This window comes from Olea europaea, chromosome 11 (genome assembly GCF_002742605.1).
Source record: "Olea europaea var. sylvestris chromosome 11, O_europaea_v1, whole genome shotgun sequence".
Classification (NCBI taxonomy): domain Eukaryota; kingdom Viridiplantae; phylum Streptophyta; class Magnoliopsida; order Lamiales; family Oleaceae; genus Olea; species Olea europaea.
Genome location: NC_036247.1, coordinates 14,264,682 through 14,280,965, shown reverse-complemented (window position 1 = coordinate 14,280,965; position 16,284 = coordinate 14,264,682). Strand labels below are relative to the sequence as shown.

The 16,284-nt window shown below is 37.7% G+C and overlaps 1 protein-coding gene across 2 annotated transcripts; it reads right to left on the bottom strand.

The window, feature by feature from the left end:
* Positions 1-12,776: 12,776 nt before the first annotated feature.
* Positions 12,777-15,732, bottom strand: LOC111403514 (60S ribosomal protein L10a-3-like). 2 transcript variants are annotated; one of them, XM_023032054.1, is made up of 6 exons: positions 15,600-15,732; positions 15,465-15,502; positions 15,150-15,369; positions 14,096-14,261; positions 13,326-13,531; positions 12,777-13,059 (listed from the first exon to the last, which is right to left on the bottom strand). In XM_023032054.1, exons 2-6 carry the CDS (start codon positions 15,467-15,469, stop codon positions 13,006-13,008), a joined length of 651 nt encoding a protein of 216 aa, XP_022887822.1. In that variant the 5' UTR covers positions 15,470-15,502; positions 15,600-15,732; the 3' UTR covers positions 12,777-13,005. The 2 variants fall into 2 exon arrangements, with proteins under 2 accessions (XP_022887822.1, XP_022887823.1); XM_023032055.1 differs by having other exon boundaries at positions 15,465-15,499; positions 15,600-15,717.
* Between the last annotated feature and the right edge of the window lie 552 nt (positions 15,733-16,284).

Genomic DNA, 16,284 nt, shown 5'->3' with positions numbered 1-16,284 from the left:
AAATTGTACTTTGTTTCCAATGGCGACTTCACAAACTCAATCTAATGATTCCTTTAGTTTCGAAGATTTTCAGAAACTCCTTACTAGGCCATATGTAAATCCAAACTTCCTTACACAAGTTAGTGCTGACCTCAATGAATTCTACTTGGGTCCATCATTCGATAATGCTGAAGCCGTCGAACAAGTGGCGGTGGGCCAGCTGTTCCCTTGCACTCAAGGTCCTCCGTTCCTGAACTCTCTGCCATTGAGGCCGATTCGCGAAAAAGGTCTTCGCACTTGGCCCAAAACTGATGTTATTTTTCGTAGATGGCATGCACGTCTTGTGAATCATGGCCCCACTAAGGTGATTTTTTATCGTGCTAGGATTTCATATTTATTAGAAATTACTCTTCAACCCCCAATTTTTGACCAAGTGCTTTTTCCTATTACTTTGAGTTTTTGGTCTTCTGAGCATAACACTTTTGTTTTCTCTCTTGGTCCCATGTCTATTACTCTAAGGGACGTTGGAGCCTTAGTAAATCTTCCGCCTTTGGACGATACCATCTTTCCTGGTATTTTGATTTCCAATGTTGCCCCGAAATTTGACAAGAAACTTACTGAGTCCTATTCAAGCCTGCAAAACTTTTATAATCACTCAAGCGCTGAACCTTCCCATGCTGAGCGTGTGGCCTTCCTTCAAATTTGGCTTTGCAAATATATTTTTTGCACACCAAGTATGAAATCTTCTATGAGCTACTTACCCATAGGGCCTGAATTGGCGCGTGGTAGGCCTTTGAACTTATGTTCTTTCTTTCTAGCCACCCTTTATAGAGGCATGGCTTCTTTTCAGTTTCAACTGAAGAATGGTGTATCACCCACTGGCAGTGGCCCCCTTTGGTTCACTCAGCTGTGGTTGAGAGCATATTTTCCACCACTTGGTGCTCCATCCATTTCCAGTCGTTCTGCTAGCTGCCATGGGCTAGCCATTGATCTACTGACCCCTGCAAATATGTCTCTTTTATTCCTTAAATTCGATTCCTTCTTTCTTTCCTTTTCCTGCTCATTTGACCCCAGATTATGTGCAACCTCCATCCACCCTAGACAGTGCAAATGCCTCTCTACTTGTTTGGGTTCAATTTTTGATTGGGAGGGAATTGTTCCACGATATCTTAACTGGAACCAATGCCAAAGCTGGGGTTGAAATATATGCTCCCCAATTTTTTGCTCGCCAACTTGGTTTTGGCCAAATTTGGCATGTCCCTCCTTGTTACTCTAAAAATTTGACAGATCGCTTTCACACCATTAATAGGGCAGAGGTACAAGCTATAGATGCTCGCAACATTCTTTTGACGAGCAAGTTTTCATTAGCCCCTTTCAATTCTAACCATGCTGTCCATCCTCTTTTTAAACAACTTTGGCCATCATGCAAACCGCCAATTGTTTGCAACTGATGCTAATCGTGCCTTCCATTTATTGGACCAGCCAGGCACTCCCTCTACTTCCCCTGTTTTGGTCACTCCTGTGTCCATTAGGAATCATTCTTCCCCTGCTCGTGCTAAACATTCTATCCATCCATCTGCTTCTCTACCTGTCAAGACTATTGCAGCTAAATGTGCCTTAAGCCGCAAACGGCCAGCTTCAGCATCTCCCACTTTGCAGGATGATGATGATGACATTCCCCTCATCCATAGGAGAAAAGTAATTGAATTTGTTTATTTTCAAACATACTTTTTTATGTACTAATGGTTTATCTGAATTCCTCAGAAAAGTTCAGCCTCACCTTTAAAGGCTTTGGTTCTGGCAGCCCCTACTCCATCACCTTCTGTTGGAGCTGTTTCGTCCAAGTCAGCTGATGAAGGGATTATGCTTAAAGAGAAATCCTTAGTCCCGGAACCTTCATCACAAACAGGAGAAAGGCCACCTTCTTCCCAGGGCGCCGACCCTCCAAACGTCGAACCAGAAGGTAATACATATTTTGATGTTTTACCTTTGCTTGTGCTACTGGTTTCTGATTCATTGCTCCTTGAATTATGCAGTGGCTTCTATGGGCTTGCTCGTTGTGGCAAAGTCTTCTCGCCTAGATAAGGGTAAGTCTCCACAGGTGGTGGAATCAACTGGTGAAAGGCCTGAACTCCCCAAGATTGCTGATGAGGTAACATTTTGCTTCACTTTCATTGTCGCTTCGTTTATTGTAGTGAAAGTCCTCAATGTTGGCATCTTTCTTTGCAGGATGCTGATAACATTGTGCGTTCCATCCAGGACTTGTTTACTTCCTGGGGGTAAGTCAAGACGTCTCGTCCTACTTCAGCCAGTCATCCTTCTGCTTCTTCAGAGGAAAATATGAAGCTTCTCAAGCAGTCGGTATTTGACTACGTGTCTTTCATGGACATGGATATCGGCCAGGCTAGTGCTACAAAATATAAGGATAAGCTTGAGCTGTTGAGTGCGAAATTGGCGCAAGCGCTTACACTTCCGTCGCTCAATATTTCTGCTGACTTTAAAGCGACATTGAAGGTTGTTCACTCTGACATCCTCTCCTTGTTAGCCAAAAATATTGAATTGAAGGCCAGGAGTACTCAATACCTTCGTGCTGCATCTGAAAGAGAGTCTTTGCTTCTAGAGATTAACAAAGTCGAGGATGAATTAAAAGAAATCTCTTCCGACGTTATGATCGAAGACTCTCTAATGACAAGTTTGGCTGCAAAGATGAAGGAGTTTTAAGCAAAAATGGATGACTGTAGGGCGAGAATGGCTGCTAAAAAGCGTAATGCTTCCCAAGAAATTGAACGAACCAAGTCTTTGGTTGAGCAGTACAAAAAGCTGGAAGTTGATGATGATTTTGTAGCTAAATTAAACGTCGCTTCTTCTCAGCAAAGCGAAGATTGGGGGAGACTCAGGGAAAGAATTCGTTCGGCCTGGGGTGAATTGTAATTAAGACATCTAATGCCTTTTTTGTAACTTCGTACTAATTGTCATTGCTAATTTTGAATGTAACAGCAGTTATTGTCGTTAATGAACGACTAAATTGTCTACTTGCGTATTAATTAACGTTGTCCTTAATCGTCAGACTCCCAAGTATTTAATTGCTTTACGCTAAAATTCATGTACATTCTTTCTTGGTATTTCCGTCTCTTTTCCCAAGACTTTGGGCCATTTGGTTTCAATTATTAGGTACGAATGTGGCTGTTCACATTCTGTCTTTTCATCTTCACGCTTCTATAAATGCGTGTTTATTTTGCACTCATCATTTTCATTTCCATTTTTTTCTTCAAAAACTAATTTGCTGCCATCGTTTGACACCTCAACAATTGATCCAAAATTTTCGTCTTCCATAGAAATGGATCATTTGATCCTCCCATTTTGCTACCTATTTTGATGTCACCTTTGGTATGGGAGATATAAGAAATATTTTTTGGCCAGCAAAGTTCTTCCCATTGTTTCAATGATGGGAGGCAATTTTTGAGGATGCTTTTCAAGCCACTTTGCTTGCTGAGAGTGCTTCTCAGTCTCCTTGCCCATTATTGCAGTAATGCGATTAGGCAGGTGATTTGAGGGTGTTTTTCTTCCTTTTTGCTTGTTGAAAGTGCTTCTCAGCCTCTCTACCTGCCCTTGTAGTAGCGCGATTAGGATGGCGACCAAGGCCGGTTCACCCTCTTACTTGGCGATTGACCGAGGAATTAGTTTGCTCTCAATTGTAGCTTTTAGAGCATTTAATATTTTGTATCTCATAATTTGTAATGTATATTTGATAATAAAGGAATTTATTTTGAACGTATTTCGTTCTGACCCTATTTATCTACGATCATTCAACGCAATTTGATTATGCTTTTATTTGTTCATTCTCCCATAAGGAGGGAACATACTTTTTTAAATATTTGCCATTAATGAACCTCATGTACTTGGTGCCAGCTAAATCTTCTAGATGGTAAGCTCCATTAGGCAACACACTATTTACTTTATATGGCCCTTCCCAATTGGGCGACCACTTGCCATACTTTGGATCCTTGCTATCCAAATGGAGTATTGTTTTCTAAACCAACTCGCCCAGGCTAAATGACTTGACTATAACTTTTTTATTATAAAACTTAGCCATCTTTCGTTTTTGAACTTGCAATCTATCTAGGACGTCTAATTTTAATTCGTCCAACTCCAATAAGTTTTGAACTAGTGATTCGATATACTCACCATCACTTAACTTATGTTGGAAACACACTCTGATTGATCGCACATTAATTTCCATAGGCAAAACGACCTCCTGTCTATAAGTAAGTTGGAAAGGAGTAACTTTGGTGCTTGACCAAGACGACGTCCTATAAGCCCATAAGGCCTTGTTTAGACATTCGTGCCAATTTCTGGCATTGTCATCTATCATTTTCTTATGATACATTTTAGAACCTTATTAGAAGATTCTGTTTATCCGTTAGATTGAGCGTAATATGGTGTGGAGTTCACTAATTTAACTCCAAACTAGCTCAAGAATTTATTCACTTGATCTTCATTTAAAGAAGTTCCGTGATCTACCATCAAAATTTGTGGAATCCCAAATCTATAAATAATATGATCACGGATAAATTCTATGACACTCTTTTGGGTGATCTCCTTTAAAGGTATCGCTTCTACCCACTTAGTGAAAAAATCAGTCGCAACTATAACGAAGGTATGTTGCTTGGACGATGGGGGATAAATCTTCCCTATTAGGTTTATCGTCCAACCCTTGAACGGCCAAGGTTTGATAATGGGTGCCATCTTTCTTGCTGGTGCCCTTTATATTGGACCATGCTTTTGACATGCTAGACAACTCTTCGCATATTGAACACATGATTCTCCCATCTTGGGCCAAAAATATCCATTCCTAATAATTAACCATCTCATCTTTTGGCTAGCTTGATGAGCTCCACATATCCCTTCATGCACTTCAGCCATGATCGTTTTAGCTTCTTGCAAACTTACACATTTTAGTAATATACCATCAGAGTGTTTTTTAAAACAACACTTCATCTATCAGTGTATAGTTTAGCAAACGTAACTTCATTTTTCTACTACCTCCTTTATTAGGTTCTTTAAGGAACCTTTTAATCTCTACCCTCCAATCTATTGCATCTCCATCTTGTATGCAATGAATTTCTACCATTCTCGTCCTTCTTTGGATTACGGGCAATATTACTCCATATTCATAAGTAGATTTTCAATTAAAAACCTTTGAATACCCTGAAGCCATCTGAGCCAACTCATTTGCTATGTCATTATATATCCTATTAACACATTGAAGCTCTACCTGGTTGAATTCTTCCAACAATTCTTGGGCGATTTCATATTGACTTATAATGGAATCACTTTGGCACTTAAAATCACCGATCAATTGGTGAATTACCAATTGAGAATCACCTCTAATGATCACATTCTTTACCTCCATATCTATCATTAATTCTAAGCCCACGATTAAGGCTTCATATTCGGCTTGATTGTTGGTGCACATCCTATCCAAAGTGAATGCGAACTTCTAACAAATCCCTAAAGGATTTATCAATGCTACTCCTACTCCTGCACCTTTAGAGGTTTTCGATCCATCGAAATATAAAACCTAAGGTTTTAATTCGAATGAATTGATTTCTAATTCAATTTTTTCAGGCATGTCAAGGCATGGATGATTGGTCAGAAAGTTAGCCAAAGCCTGATTTTTTATTGCCTTTTGGGGTATGTATTGTATTTCGAATTTCGATAATACTAACGTCCAAAGGCCTACCATTTGGTGTAAAATAGGGCGAGAGAACAAATATTTAACCAAATTTATTCTAGAAATCAAATAAACGGTTACGGGCCGCAAATAAGCCCTTAATTTCGTACATATGAAATACAATGCAAGACATAATTTTTCAACGGCAGAGTAATTACATCCACATTTTGTTAACCGTCTATTCAAGTAGTAAATTGCCCTTTCTTCACCAAATTGGTCTTCTTGCGTGACCATTCCAACTATTGATTCTTGTTCAGTCGATATATATACTTTCATTGGCTGTCCTTGGATTGGTGACACAACACTGGTGGACTTGATAAATGTGTCTTTAGGCTTTCAAAAGCCTTTTGATGCTCTTCTTTTTAGACGAATTCGTCCTAATTTTTCAACTTTAAAAGTGGCGAAAAAGCTTTAGTTCGCCCTGCACAATTAGAAATAAAGCATCTTAAAAAATTTACTTGGCCTAGAAACTTTTGCAATTCTTTTTTATTGTTAGGTGATTTGGCCTCTAAAATAGTCTTCGCTTTATTTTTATCAAATTCAATCCCCCTTTTGTGTACTAAGAAACTAAGGAAGTTTCCTGCATTAACGCCAAATGCACATTTCAAGGGATTCAATTTTAGCTTATATTGCCTTATTCGCTCAAATGAACATCTCAATTGTTCAAAATGGTCCTCTTCTTTAATGGATTTGACCACTATATCATCTACATACACCTCAACAAACTTGTCTATTATATCATGAAAAATCAAGTTCATTGCCCTTTGATAAGTTGCTCCTGCATTTTCTAGGCCGAAATGCATAACTACCCATTCAAAACATTCTAGAGATCCAGGGCACCTAAAGGCAGTTTTGTGTATATCTTCCTCAGCTATATGAATTTAATTGTATCCTGAATACCCATCCATGAAGGAATATATTACGTGTCCGGCAGTCGAGTCTACTAAAAAATTTACCGTAGGCATTGGATATTCATCTTTAAGTGTGGCTATGTTTAAATTCCTAAAGTCTATGCACACCCTTAATTTACCATTCTTTTTTAGCACTGACACAATATTGGACGACCAATCCATATATCTGGCTGTTCTAATAAAGCCTGCTTTTAATAATCGCTCTATTTCTTTCTTAATCTCAGGAAGTACATTAGGAGCAGAACGCCTAGGAGGTTGCTTATGAGGCTTATAATTTGGCTTGGTTAGCAATCTATGTTTTACCAAATCTCTATCTAAACCAGGCATATGTTCATATTCCCAAGCAAAACAATCCTTATATTCCTTTAATAAATCGATTAGTTTATCACTAACCTCTTGATCGAGCATCTGGCTGACGAATGTTGGGCGATCTTCCCCTTCATTGCCAATATTCACTTTAATCAGAGAGTCTTGTGTTTGAACGTATCCAGGTTTGGTGATCCTCATTACTTCATCGTTCAATTCCCTTATAGGCACTTCTTCTTCTAAACAATCCACTTTGTTGACTTTTTTGCCAATACTTTGTTCCAACTCAAACACGGTCAATTTGTCTCCCAATGCTTTCAAGGCTGCTTCTTATTTCGTCTTGTCTTTACATTCTGTATTGAAAGCTATTAATTTGGCTTTGAAGGTCTGAACATCGGCCATTCGCCTTTGTTTCTTACAACTCATTTAAAACTCCTCGATTACTTTTTTGCCAATTACTGGCTCTTCCAGGGCTACTATGTTTGGCCTCATTTGACTGAACATTTCAGTGAGTGCATCTACCGAAAATGGTTCTTCGCTCTGTGCAACAATTTGAGTTTCTTCTTCATCTTGGACCACTCTGACAGGTCCATAATTTCCTTCGTGCATGAATCTTTCCACTAAGTTTGTTTCTGCGACAAAAGGTCTATGATCTGCCTGTACCACTTCTACTTTACCCTTGTCATTCCAGAAAACCAAGCATTGATGGAGTGATGAAGGTATGCAGCGACTTCCGTGTATCCAATCCCTTCCTAATAACACATTGTAACTAGTAGGACCATCTATTACGAAGAAGACTGTGGTCCTAGTAGTTGTCCCTACAGTTATGTCCAATGACATAACCCCTTTAGCTGAAGTTGCTCCTCCATTGAAACTTGTAAGGATGACTTTTGTTGGAATCACATCACTTTCTGTCTTTGCAAACTTCCTCATCATCCTAGATAGAGTGGTGTTTATAGCTGCTCCATTATCGATAAGTACTTTCGCCACGGGTATACCATTAACTAAAGCCTTAACGTACAATGGTTTCAAGTGTTTAGTTAACTTCATGGCTGGTCTCTTAAAAATAACTTTTTCGGCAGCATCTATTTCCACTTCCTGCTTGTCTTCTGTTGAATTATCCTTTTGTGATAAGTCAACGTGCAGTATGTCGCACTGAGCTTCTGCTTCCTGAATTTCATTGTTATTGTTTTCTAATGCTTCCTCTTCGGTTACCCAACCTGTGGGAGGAGGCATTATTCTTGGAGGTGATCCATACCTTTCAGAGCGAGGTACTCTCTTTTTCCTCTTGGGCGTCCCATACAACACGTAATAATCGAAAGAACGCCCAGACGGTTCCCCCAACAAGTCCACTTCACGAACTCCCTCTCGATGTAGTTGCTTCAATAGAGTATTGTGCGATACTCTCTCTTTCTTCTTTCTGCTTCCAGATCAATTTCTTCTTCGATGTCCGTCATACCATCATCCTCTTCACCATTGTAGGCCCCTCTAGAAGTTTGACCTTCTTCACATTCCATCACACATGCCTCTTCCTCGTTATCCCCCCTCTCTTTTTCTTCCTTCTCTTTGTTCTTGAACTCATTGGCTAGTAAATAGTTATTAGCCATGATAGGAGGTAACGTACCAAATTGAATAGTAAGGGGTTGATCTGGATCTTCTCTATCCCTTCTGTCTCGCTCAAACTTTGATCTCCCAGAAGAACTCTCTGGCAATTCTTCCATCGATTTGCCTGTACCAGTCTCTTCACTGTCTTCAAGAAAATTTTGATTGGCTACCTCGAGTAATTTAGGCGCCTTAGGACGTGGCACTCCCTGTTGTTGCCTCATCATTCGTCCATAATTTCGTTGAAAACGCCTTTGTTGGGTTCTAGTAATCTCATTGAAGGGTATCACCCTTCCTGCATTATACTGGAACGAATGCCATACATTTGGTTGGCGAGGTTGCGGCCTGAATGTTCTCACATTATTTATTGTCCTGAACTGCCTCTCAAAAAGCGGTCCCCTAGAGGATGATGTACCTCGCCCTCTACTAGGCTGAGCGTTTGGGAAGAAACTAGGGCGATGGTGATGCTGCCATATCCCTGATTTTTCTGTATTTGCACTCACTTCTCTTTTACATCTTGCGCATAGGACGTCTTCATCCTTTTTAGGCTCCTTCCCTTTGATACGTTCAAAGATACTGGGGTGTGGCCCAGGGTCTTTTTCTCCATCATCTATAACCAACTTGAATTTTGACAACTTGTTTTTGAAATCAGTCGTCACCATGTTCACCCCAAGTGGCTGTAGAAAAGGGTTTTCATCCACTGCCATCTTCTTCTTATCTTCGAACGTAATTCGTCCTAATTCAATGGCGTCCTGTAACACATGGCGAAAAACCAAACAGTTGTTAGTCAAATGCGATCATGCATTATACCACTTACAATATTTTTTACCCTTGATTTGTTCAGGGCTTGACAACTTGTGTTTATCACTCAGCTTTATCTGCTTATCCTTATATAGTTTATCAAATATAAGGTCAGCTATGGTTACGTCAAACGAGAATGTTCTGGCCTTTTTGTTTTCATCTTTTATAGGCTCATCCTTGCCTGATGATATAGGTTTAGCCATTATAGGACAAGTATATGCGTCTCCTTTGATTAATTTGGCCAAACACATTTCGGTTTGATCGTAATACTCGTCATTAATGGTATGAACATCAAAGTTTGGGTCTCTATAATAAGTCCCCTTGCTAGAATTTTTCATTTGTTCTTCTTCTCTTATTAATCGTTTATACCTAATCACGTTTGCGCTCAATTGGAAAAGATCAGGAAATTCCCTGTCTTGAAATTTCTTTTTCAAATCAAAGCTTAAACAAATTTGAGGGATCTTGACAAACTCCTTTTCAGGTAAAGGTACAAAACATTTACTTCTTGCTGTCTTGAACCTTTGAAGGAAACATTCTGCCCATTCATTTGGTATTTGACGTAGATTCGCCAAATCGGCCAAAGTAATTTCAGACTCAGTTTTATGAACCTGAGCATGGAATAATTGCTCCAATTGTTGCCATGTTTGAACAGAGTTCGCTGGCAAATTGATGAACCAAGAGAAGGCTACTCCTGTTAATGAACTAGGGAACAACCTCATTTTATGGTAGTCGGTTACTTCACCACTTTGCAGTGTGAATCGCCCTATGTGTTCTAGAGTAGACACCTCTCCTAAATCGGTAAATAATGAGAATTCTGGCACTTTATACCCTCTAGGCCATGGATATGCTTGGTCTACCCAATCAGGGTATGACTTTGTGTAAGTCGGTCTAATGACAGGACATACCCCAAAAGCCATTTGATCCTGTACTATTTCCATAATTTGGTTTCTCAACATGACGTTGAGGTCATATGGAATTCCTACAGGTTGGTTGGTCGGTTGATTTGCCTGAAGCCCGATGTTTGGTCCTTGGTTGGCAACAAAGTTGTCATGATTTGGGTCATTGTTGTCATTAGCCTGAATATTTATTCCATCATTGACACGTGGGGTATTCTGTCCATTATTTAGGACATTGTCTCTTATATTTAGGTTACTCCCCAAGTTAGATGTACCATTACCACTATTTTGATTTGGCCTTACACCATCCCCCTGGTTTGAAGTAGATGGACCGAAAGGTGGTTCTATCCCCTGATTTGGACTTAGGATTGGGGAATTATGTCCCACTATTATCTTAATTTGAAAGTGATTTGCAATAAGCACAACTGGCTGACAAATTTGGCCTACTAACTTATTCATTATTTCATTTAATGTATTCAGTTGTTTGGTCATGTTGTCATAATGTGCATTCCCATTCTGGGTAAATCTTTCCATATTATGAACATTTCGTAGATTTACCTGTTCAACGACATCCTGTGTGAGTTCTCCAAGCAATGCACGCATGGTTCGAGGACTCAACTCTGTCATTGGTTTGTAACGACTGTGACTGCTCTGACTCTGTCCCTCTGTTCGTGGAGAGCTTTACTGTTCCTCATATCGCTCGATCACAGATTGGACTCCTCCCTGACTTGCAGCTTCCTTATCAGATTTGTGAGGCATATTGTTTCACCTTTTGTATTTTCAATACCAAACACCAAGGTCCCACTAGGCGTGCCAAATTGTTTCGCGCGAGTAGTCGCTAATAATTAAAAAAGGAATCAGACGATTATGTAAGGAACAGACCTCTTGAGACAAAGTCCCAAAAAGGGGTGTTTTATTGGCGATGACTTACAATTGGAACTTAAACAGAATGTCTCCAAGGGGCGCAAGTACAGGAGTACTAAAAGAAATGTTTAAATTTAAACTAAGAAATCGAAATTACATATTCTCTGTTTGAGAGTGTTTGATTCGGGGTCATTTTTCTCTATGTCTTCTCTTCCTTTTATATTCCTTTGATGATTTATTCGTGACAATCGCTTGGAAACTGCTTGATTGCTGTATAACTACCCACTTTCTTTATAGTGGCTAACTTATAGGGGAACTGCTATCCCTAACTGTCGTCATTACTCTTTGTCATTCAACCGCCTTCAACTGGGCTCCTTGATTCGTGGAATGTAATAAGACCACTCAATAACTGTTATTCTGGATAATTATAATGTTTTATGTTTGCTAAGATTCTGGGCGATTTGAAGGTTTGGGCGAGAACGTGGTCATCGCTCTGGGCGACCGTAAGGTATGCTATTCGCTCAGATTTTGGGCGTCTTGCAAGCTTGGACAATGATGTTACCGTATTCGTGGGCTTTCGCCACATTCATCAATAATCCTGTTTGGACTTTTATCCTGGATTCCCAATTGGGTTTCACTCTTTGGGTTATTTGATTTGGGCTGCACTTTTAGTGTATCAACAGATAGTATGATTTATTCTATTTTTTTTCATATTATTAGAGCAATTTGGCAAAAATCTCAATCACACTTGATGATCATGCACCGTCCTATTACTTGAAAAAATTTGGGTTAAATATTCCATTTGTCACTATATTTTCTAAAATGTTTTTCAATAACTTTGAAAAGATTTATGAGATGTCACCGAACTTTCGAAAATGGTTCCTGATTGTGACTGAATTTTAAAAGTCATCAAGTTGCCATTGAACTTGTCAAAATGTTATCACATTCATTACTCCACCACTTGTTATTTAAAATGTTAACGAACTTAACAACATGGCAGCAAAAATGTGAGACATTTCGATAAATTCATCAGGTATATTAATTTGTAAAATGATGAGTGAGGGATACCGGATGATTCTTGATTTTTGAACCAAAATCGTAGATACCCAACTTTGAAGCCAAATATGTACCTTTCTATTAGTTTTACTTTTATTTTCCTTTTTTTAAAAAAAAAAAAAACAATTTGTTCACCTTGACCCAACAAATAGCAAACCTTATAATCAATCAAGTTCATAATCTTTGGTGTTATTAAATCACTCTCAGTCGATTAAGTGTTGAAACATGTATATCATGACATTTCATATATTCTATTTCTGCTAGATATTGAAAATATAATTTTTAATATAGTCAAACGGTTCTTTAAGTATGCTCGGTAGAACATAATCCGAACCCAAAGAGTTTGAACTCGACTCCAGTATTTACATGCATCTGAATAGTTCGAAATATTGAAATACTCGAACCGATCCAACCTACCAAGTGTAGGAAAAACCATGAAAAAAAAAATGCTTACACGTTAGAAAATGAGTATACTTTGTAAAAGTTTGATTTTAAATGAGATATTTATCATTCCTTCCCATCTCTCAATTTGAACTGCTTTGCGAGTGCACGACCCTCTCAGCAAGAAAATGCCTTCATCAACGACTGAATTTCGAATTATGCACAAAAATGACGAATGATCAGGACTCAATAGAAATTGCAAGTACTAAATTTCTAAGCATGGTTTTGAAGGAAAAAATTGTTTCAAACAGCAACAGTTGATTAATAATAGTAAGCTTCAACCCAGCAACATTAAGGGAAACAACGTTCATGACGAAACAAGATGATAGACATTCAAAACTCCTCTTTGGAAACATTTAATTATTTGAACTCGTACAATTCTCCCAAAACAGTTGTGGCTGAGATGTATATCTTCTTAAAAAATACGCTGTGGCTTCCCCATAGTACTTTTCAAGTACAAGCATCTCACCTGATTCAACAACAAAATCAATAATTTAGCCACCATAAAATCTGAATAGCATTACTCGGAAACAAATTAAAGGTTTGTTTCATCATTCACACACGGGACCAATATATTCACTTTGAGCTGTAAGAATATTTCGCAAGAAAAACTGGTATTACCATGGTAAAGCATACCACTTATATGGACAATCATAGTTTGAAAAAATGATCAGTTCAGAATGGCAAGCACATAACAATATTAACTGACCGTAAAAAAATGGGGGAGATACTCACATTCTGCCAATTTTTCTTCAGCAGTGAAACTAGAAAGTTGACACTCATTTGCACATTTTGAAAGACTTGCTTCTCCTCCATACCCAAATTTCCAACAGCAACTCCCATGCAAAGAACCTTCTTAAGCTGAAATTTCACTGTGGCCTTCGTCTCATTGACCTTGGATTCAAGAGATTCCTGGTGACTCACAAGAGTAGGGAACTTTCCTGCATTAAAAATGTTAAAACAAGTTAGCTGAAGATAAGCAGTACATTAACATGCCAAAGAAACTTGTAAATGATTCAATTTTAGGATATCACAATTATCTTCATGCCCACTAAAAAATGTTAGTAAAATTACCAAAAAGGCATGCCATGATAATATCCAAAATTTATTGATTTATAATTAGTTATCTAATCACAAGGCAAGCCACAGGAAACGGATTTGTTTCCAGGCGTCGCATTTAAAAATATTTACACAAACATTAAACTACAACAATAATGCAATAAAAAGCCTGCTTTAGTACCATGAGAAAAATAATAATTTTTAAAATAGAAACAAACATCAGATAAGCCAATCATGGTAATATTAAATGTTACACACAATTTCACTATTTTTATCAGCTGTAATTTCACTATTAGTTAGATTTGTATACAGGTGCAAAAACACTTCGATATCTGAGAAAGCATCCTTGTAAGATCTTATATTAGCATACCTTTTACTTTTCAAACTTCCAAAGAACGTAAGACCAATTATTATTATCAGATGTTAAACTCATCAAACACACTTGCCTGCCTTGTTAAGACCAGGTCCTAAGAGACGAGGAATCTGCTTGATAACAGCTTCCGAGGCTAAGAAAGCATGATATTTCTTTGCAAGTTTCTTAACCAACTTCTTGTTTTTATTCAACTTCTTGAGAGCCTCCACATCCATGGACTCCAATCCTATTTTCTCTGCCTGCAAATAAAATTTATAAGGAAAAAAAAAAAAAGAAAAAGAAAAAAAGAAGACATGAAACATGGGTATGCTGTACGTGTCTAGAATACTATCAAGATTATCATTGCAACTGTTGAAATGGCATAGATATCGAAAATAACATGTCTCGACGTGATATCAAATGAAGCAATCCATGGTTCACAAATATGTTTTAAATGTAGAAATTACTCTTTTAAGTGGTACCTATGTGGTCTTGCCATAAAAAATTCTCTAGCCTAAGCATATGAAAACTAAGCCCCTATTTGACAACCATTATTTAGGTAAAATGGAGTTTTGAATAGTGATTTTTTTGGAGAATGTTTGGTTAAAAAGTATTTAAAAGTTTTAGATGTAGCAAAATATTTTATTGTGTGAACGTATGGTTGAAAATGAATATATAGGAAAAAGAGTTTTGGAGTAATGGTTGTCAAAGAGGTGCTAAATCTCATACGATTTAAAAATTTAATAAAAATAAAGAAATCCAGCTCAACAAGTAAAGGTTAAGTAGGCACTAATACATGTTATACCTAGCACACAAATGAAGTAGTTTCGTGCACATTCTCCGCTAGCTTTACTAAAGTTGCATATAATACATGATAACCAAACAAACATGAATCGATTGCATATGAGAGTAGTGTACAATAGGAAACTTCAGAGCAATGAAAACATTATTTCTATGGAACTCTGTACACATTTGTCTTTGTAGTACAAGGGAATTCTCAACGCAAATATACATTGCCACAATGCTATAATAAACACAGCGAACCTTTGGCTTTATTTTATAATCTGAATCAGAAAGCTAAAGACAAATTGCAACATTTGTAAACTATCTGATCTTACTTAAATAACTAATGGAGAACACAAGTCTACCTCCTCAACATGCTGAGCATCACCAAGCATGCAAATCTTCATCTTGGGGCGAGGAATGTGAGGCAATTTCACCGAGCCGCTGAATCGCTTGTCCTTCTGGGGATCATAGTTTTTCAGCCCAATTTGAAGCTCAATTGTCTCGGTGAAATTACGATTTTTCTCCTTAGAATCGGTAACAATTACGGAGATAGCTTCTCTCAAGGCCTCGCTCTGAAGCTTACTGCGAATTAATTACAATCGAAACCAGATAAGCTATACATATAAGCAATAAGCTCCATTTAAAAAAGCAAATTCTTAACATTTCTGTTTTCTCACCTCATTGTGCAATATCTCTATTTCTTCTCAATCCACTTCTATTCATGAACAAAATAACCAAATTAAAATCACAAAAACAACAATTTGTAATCACTTTAACAGATATATCGACAGAAAATGGAGATAGAATGAAACCTGACGAGAAGTCTTAGAGTTCTTTAGACGGAATTGACGGCGTCGTTTGGTGAAGACAAAATAGGCTGTTATAAACCCTAGAGCGGAGAAGGCGCTTGAGTTAGACTGGGCTGTACGTTTTCTGGGCTTACATTGAAGTGAAATGAAAGCAAAACAAATTTACACAAATAACAAAATTAAAGCCTTTCTATAGATTTGTAGTAAACCAATTAACACAATGGGAGCTAAAAATAGGAAAATAACAAAATTAAAGCCTTTTTATAGATTTGTAGTAGAATAATGTTATTTGCAATCGCTCGCTGTCGTGATCGCTCTATGTGATATGCATGTGACAGTTAATGATTTGACACATTAATGTAGTGATTTTTTTATTGCCTTATACAACGAATCATCGTCACATATACGTTATATAGACGATTGTAAATAGTATTATTTTTTGTAATAAACTATTTTTCTGATTTGTAGTATTTTTTAATGAGTAATGTTATTTGTAATTGCTCACTGTCATAATAGCTCTGCGTAACATATATGTGACGGTTAATGATTTGATACATTAATGTGGTAGTTTTTTTATTACTTTATGCATCAAATCACTAACCGTTACATGTATATCACGTATGAAGACTAAGGTAGTTAGCGATTACAAATAGCATTATTCTTTTTAATTAAATAGGATTATCTGCAT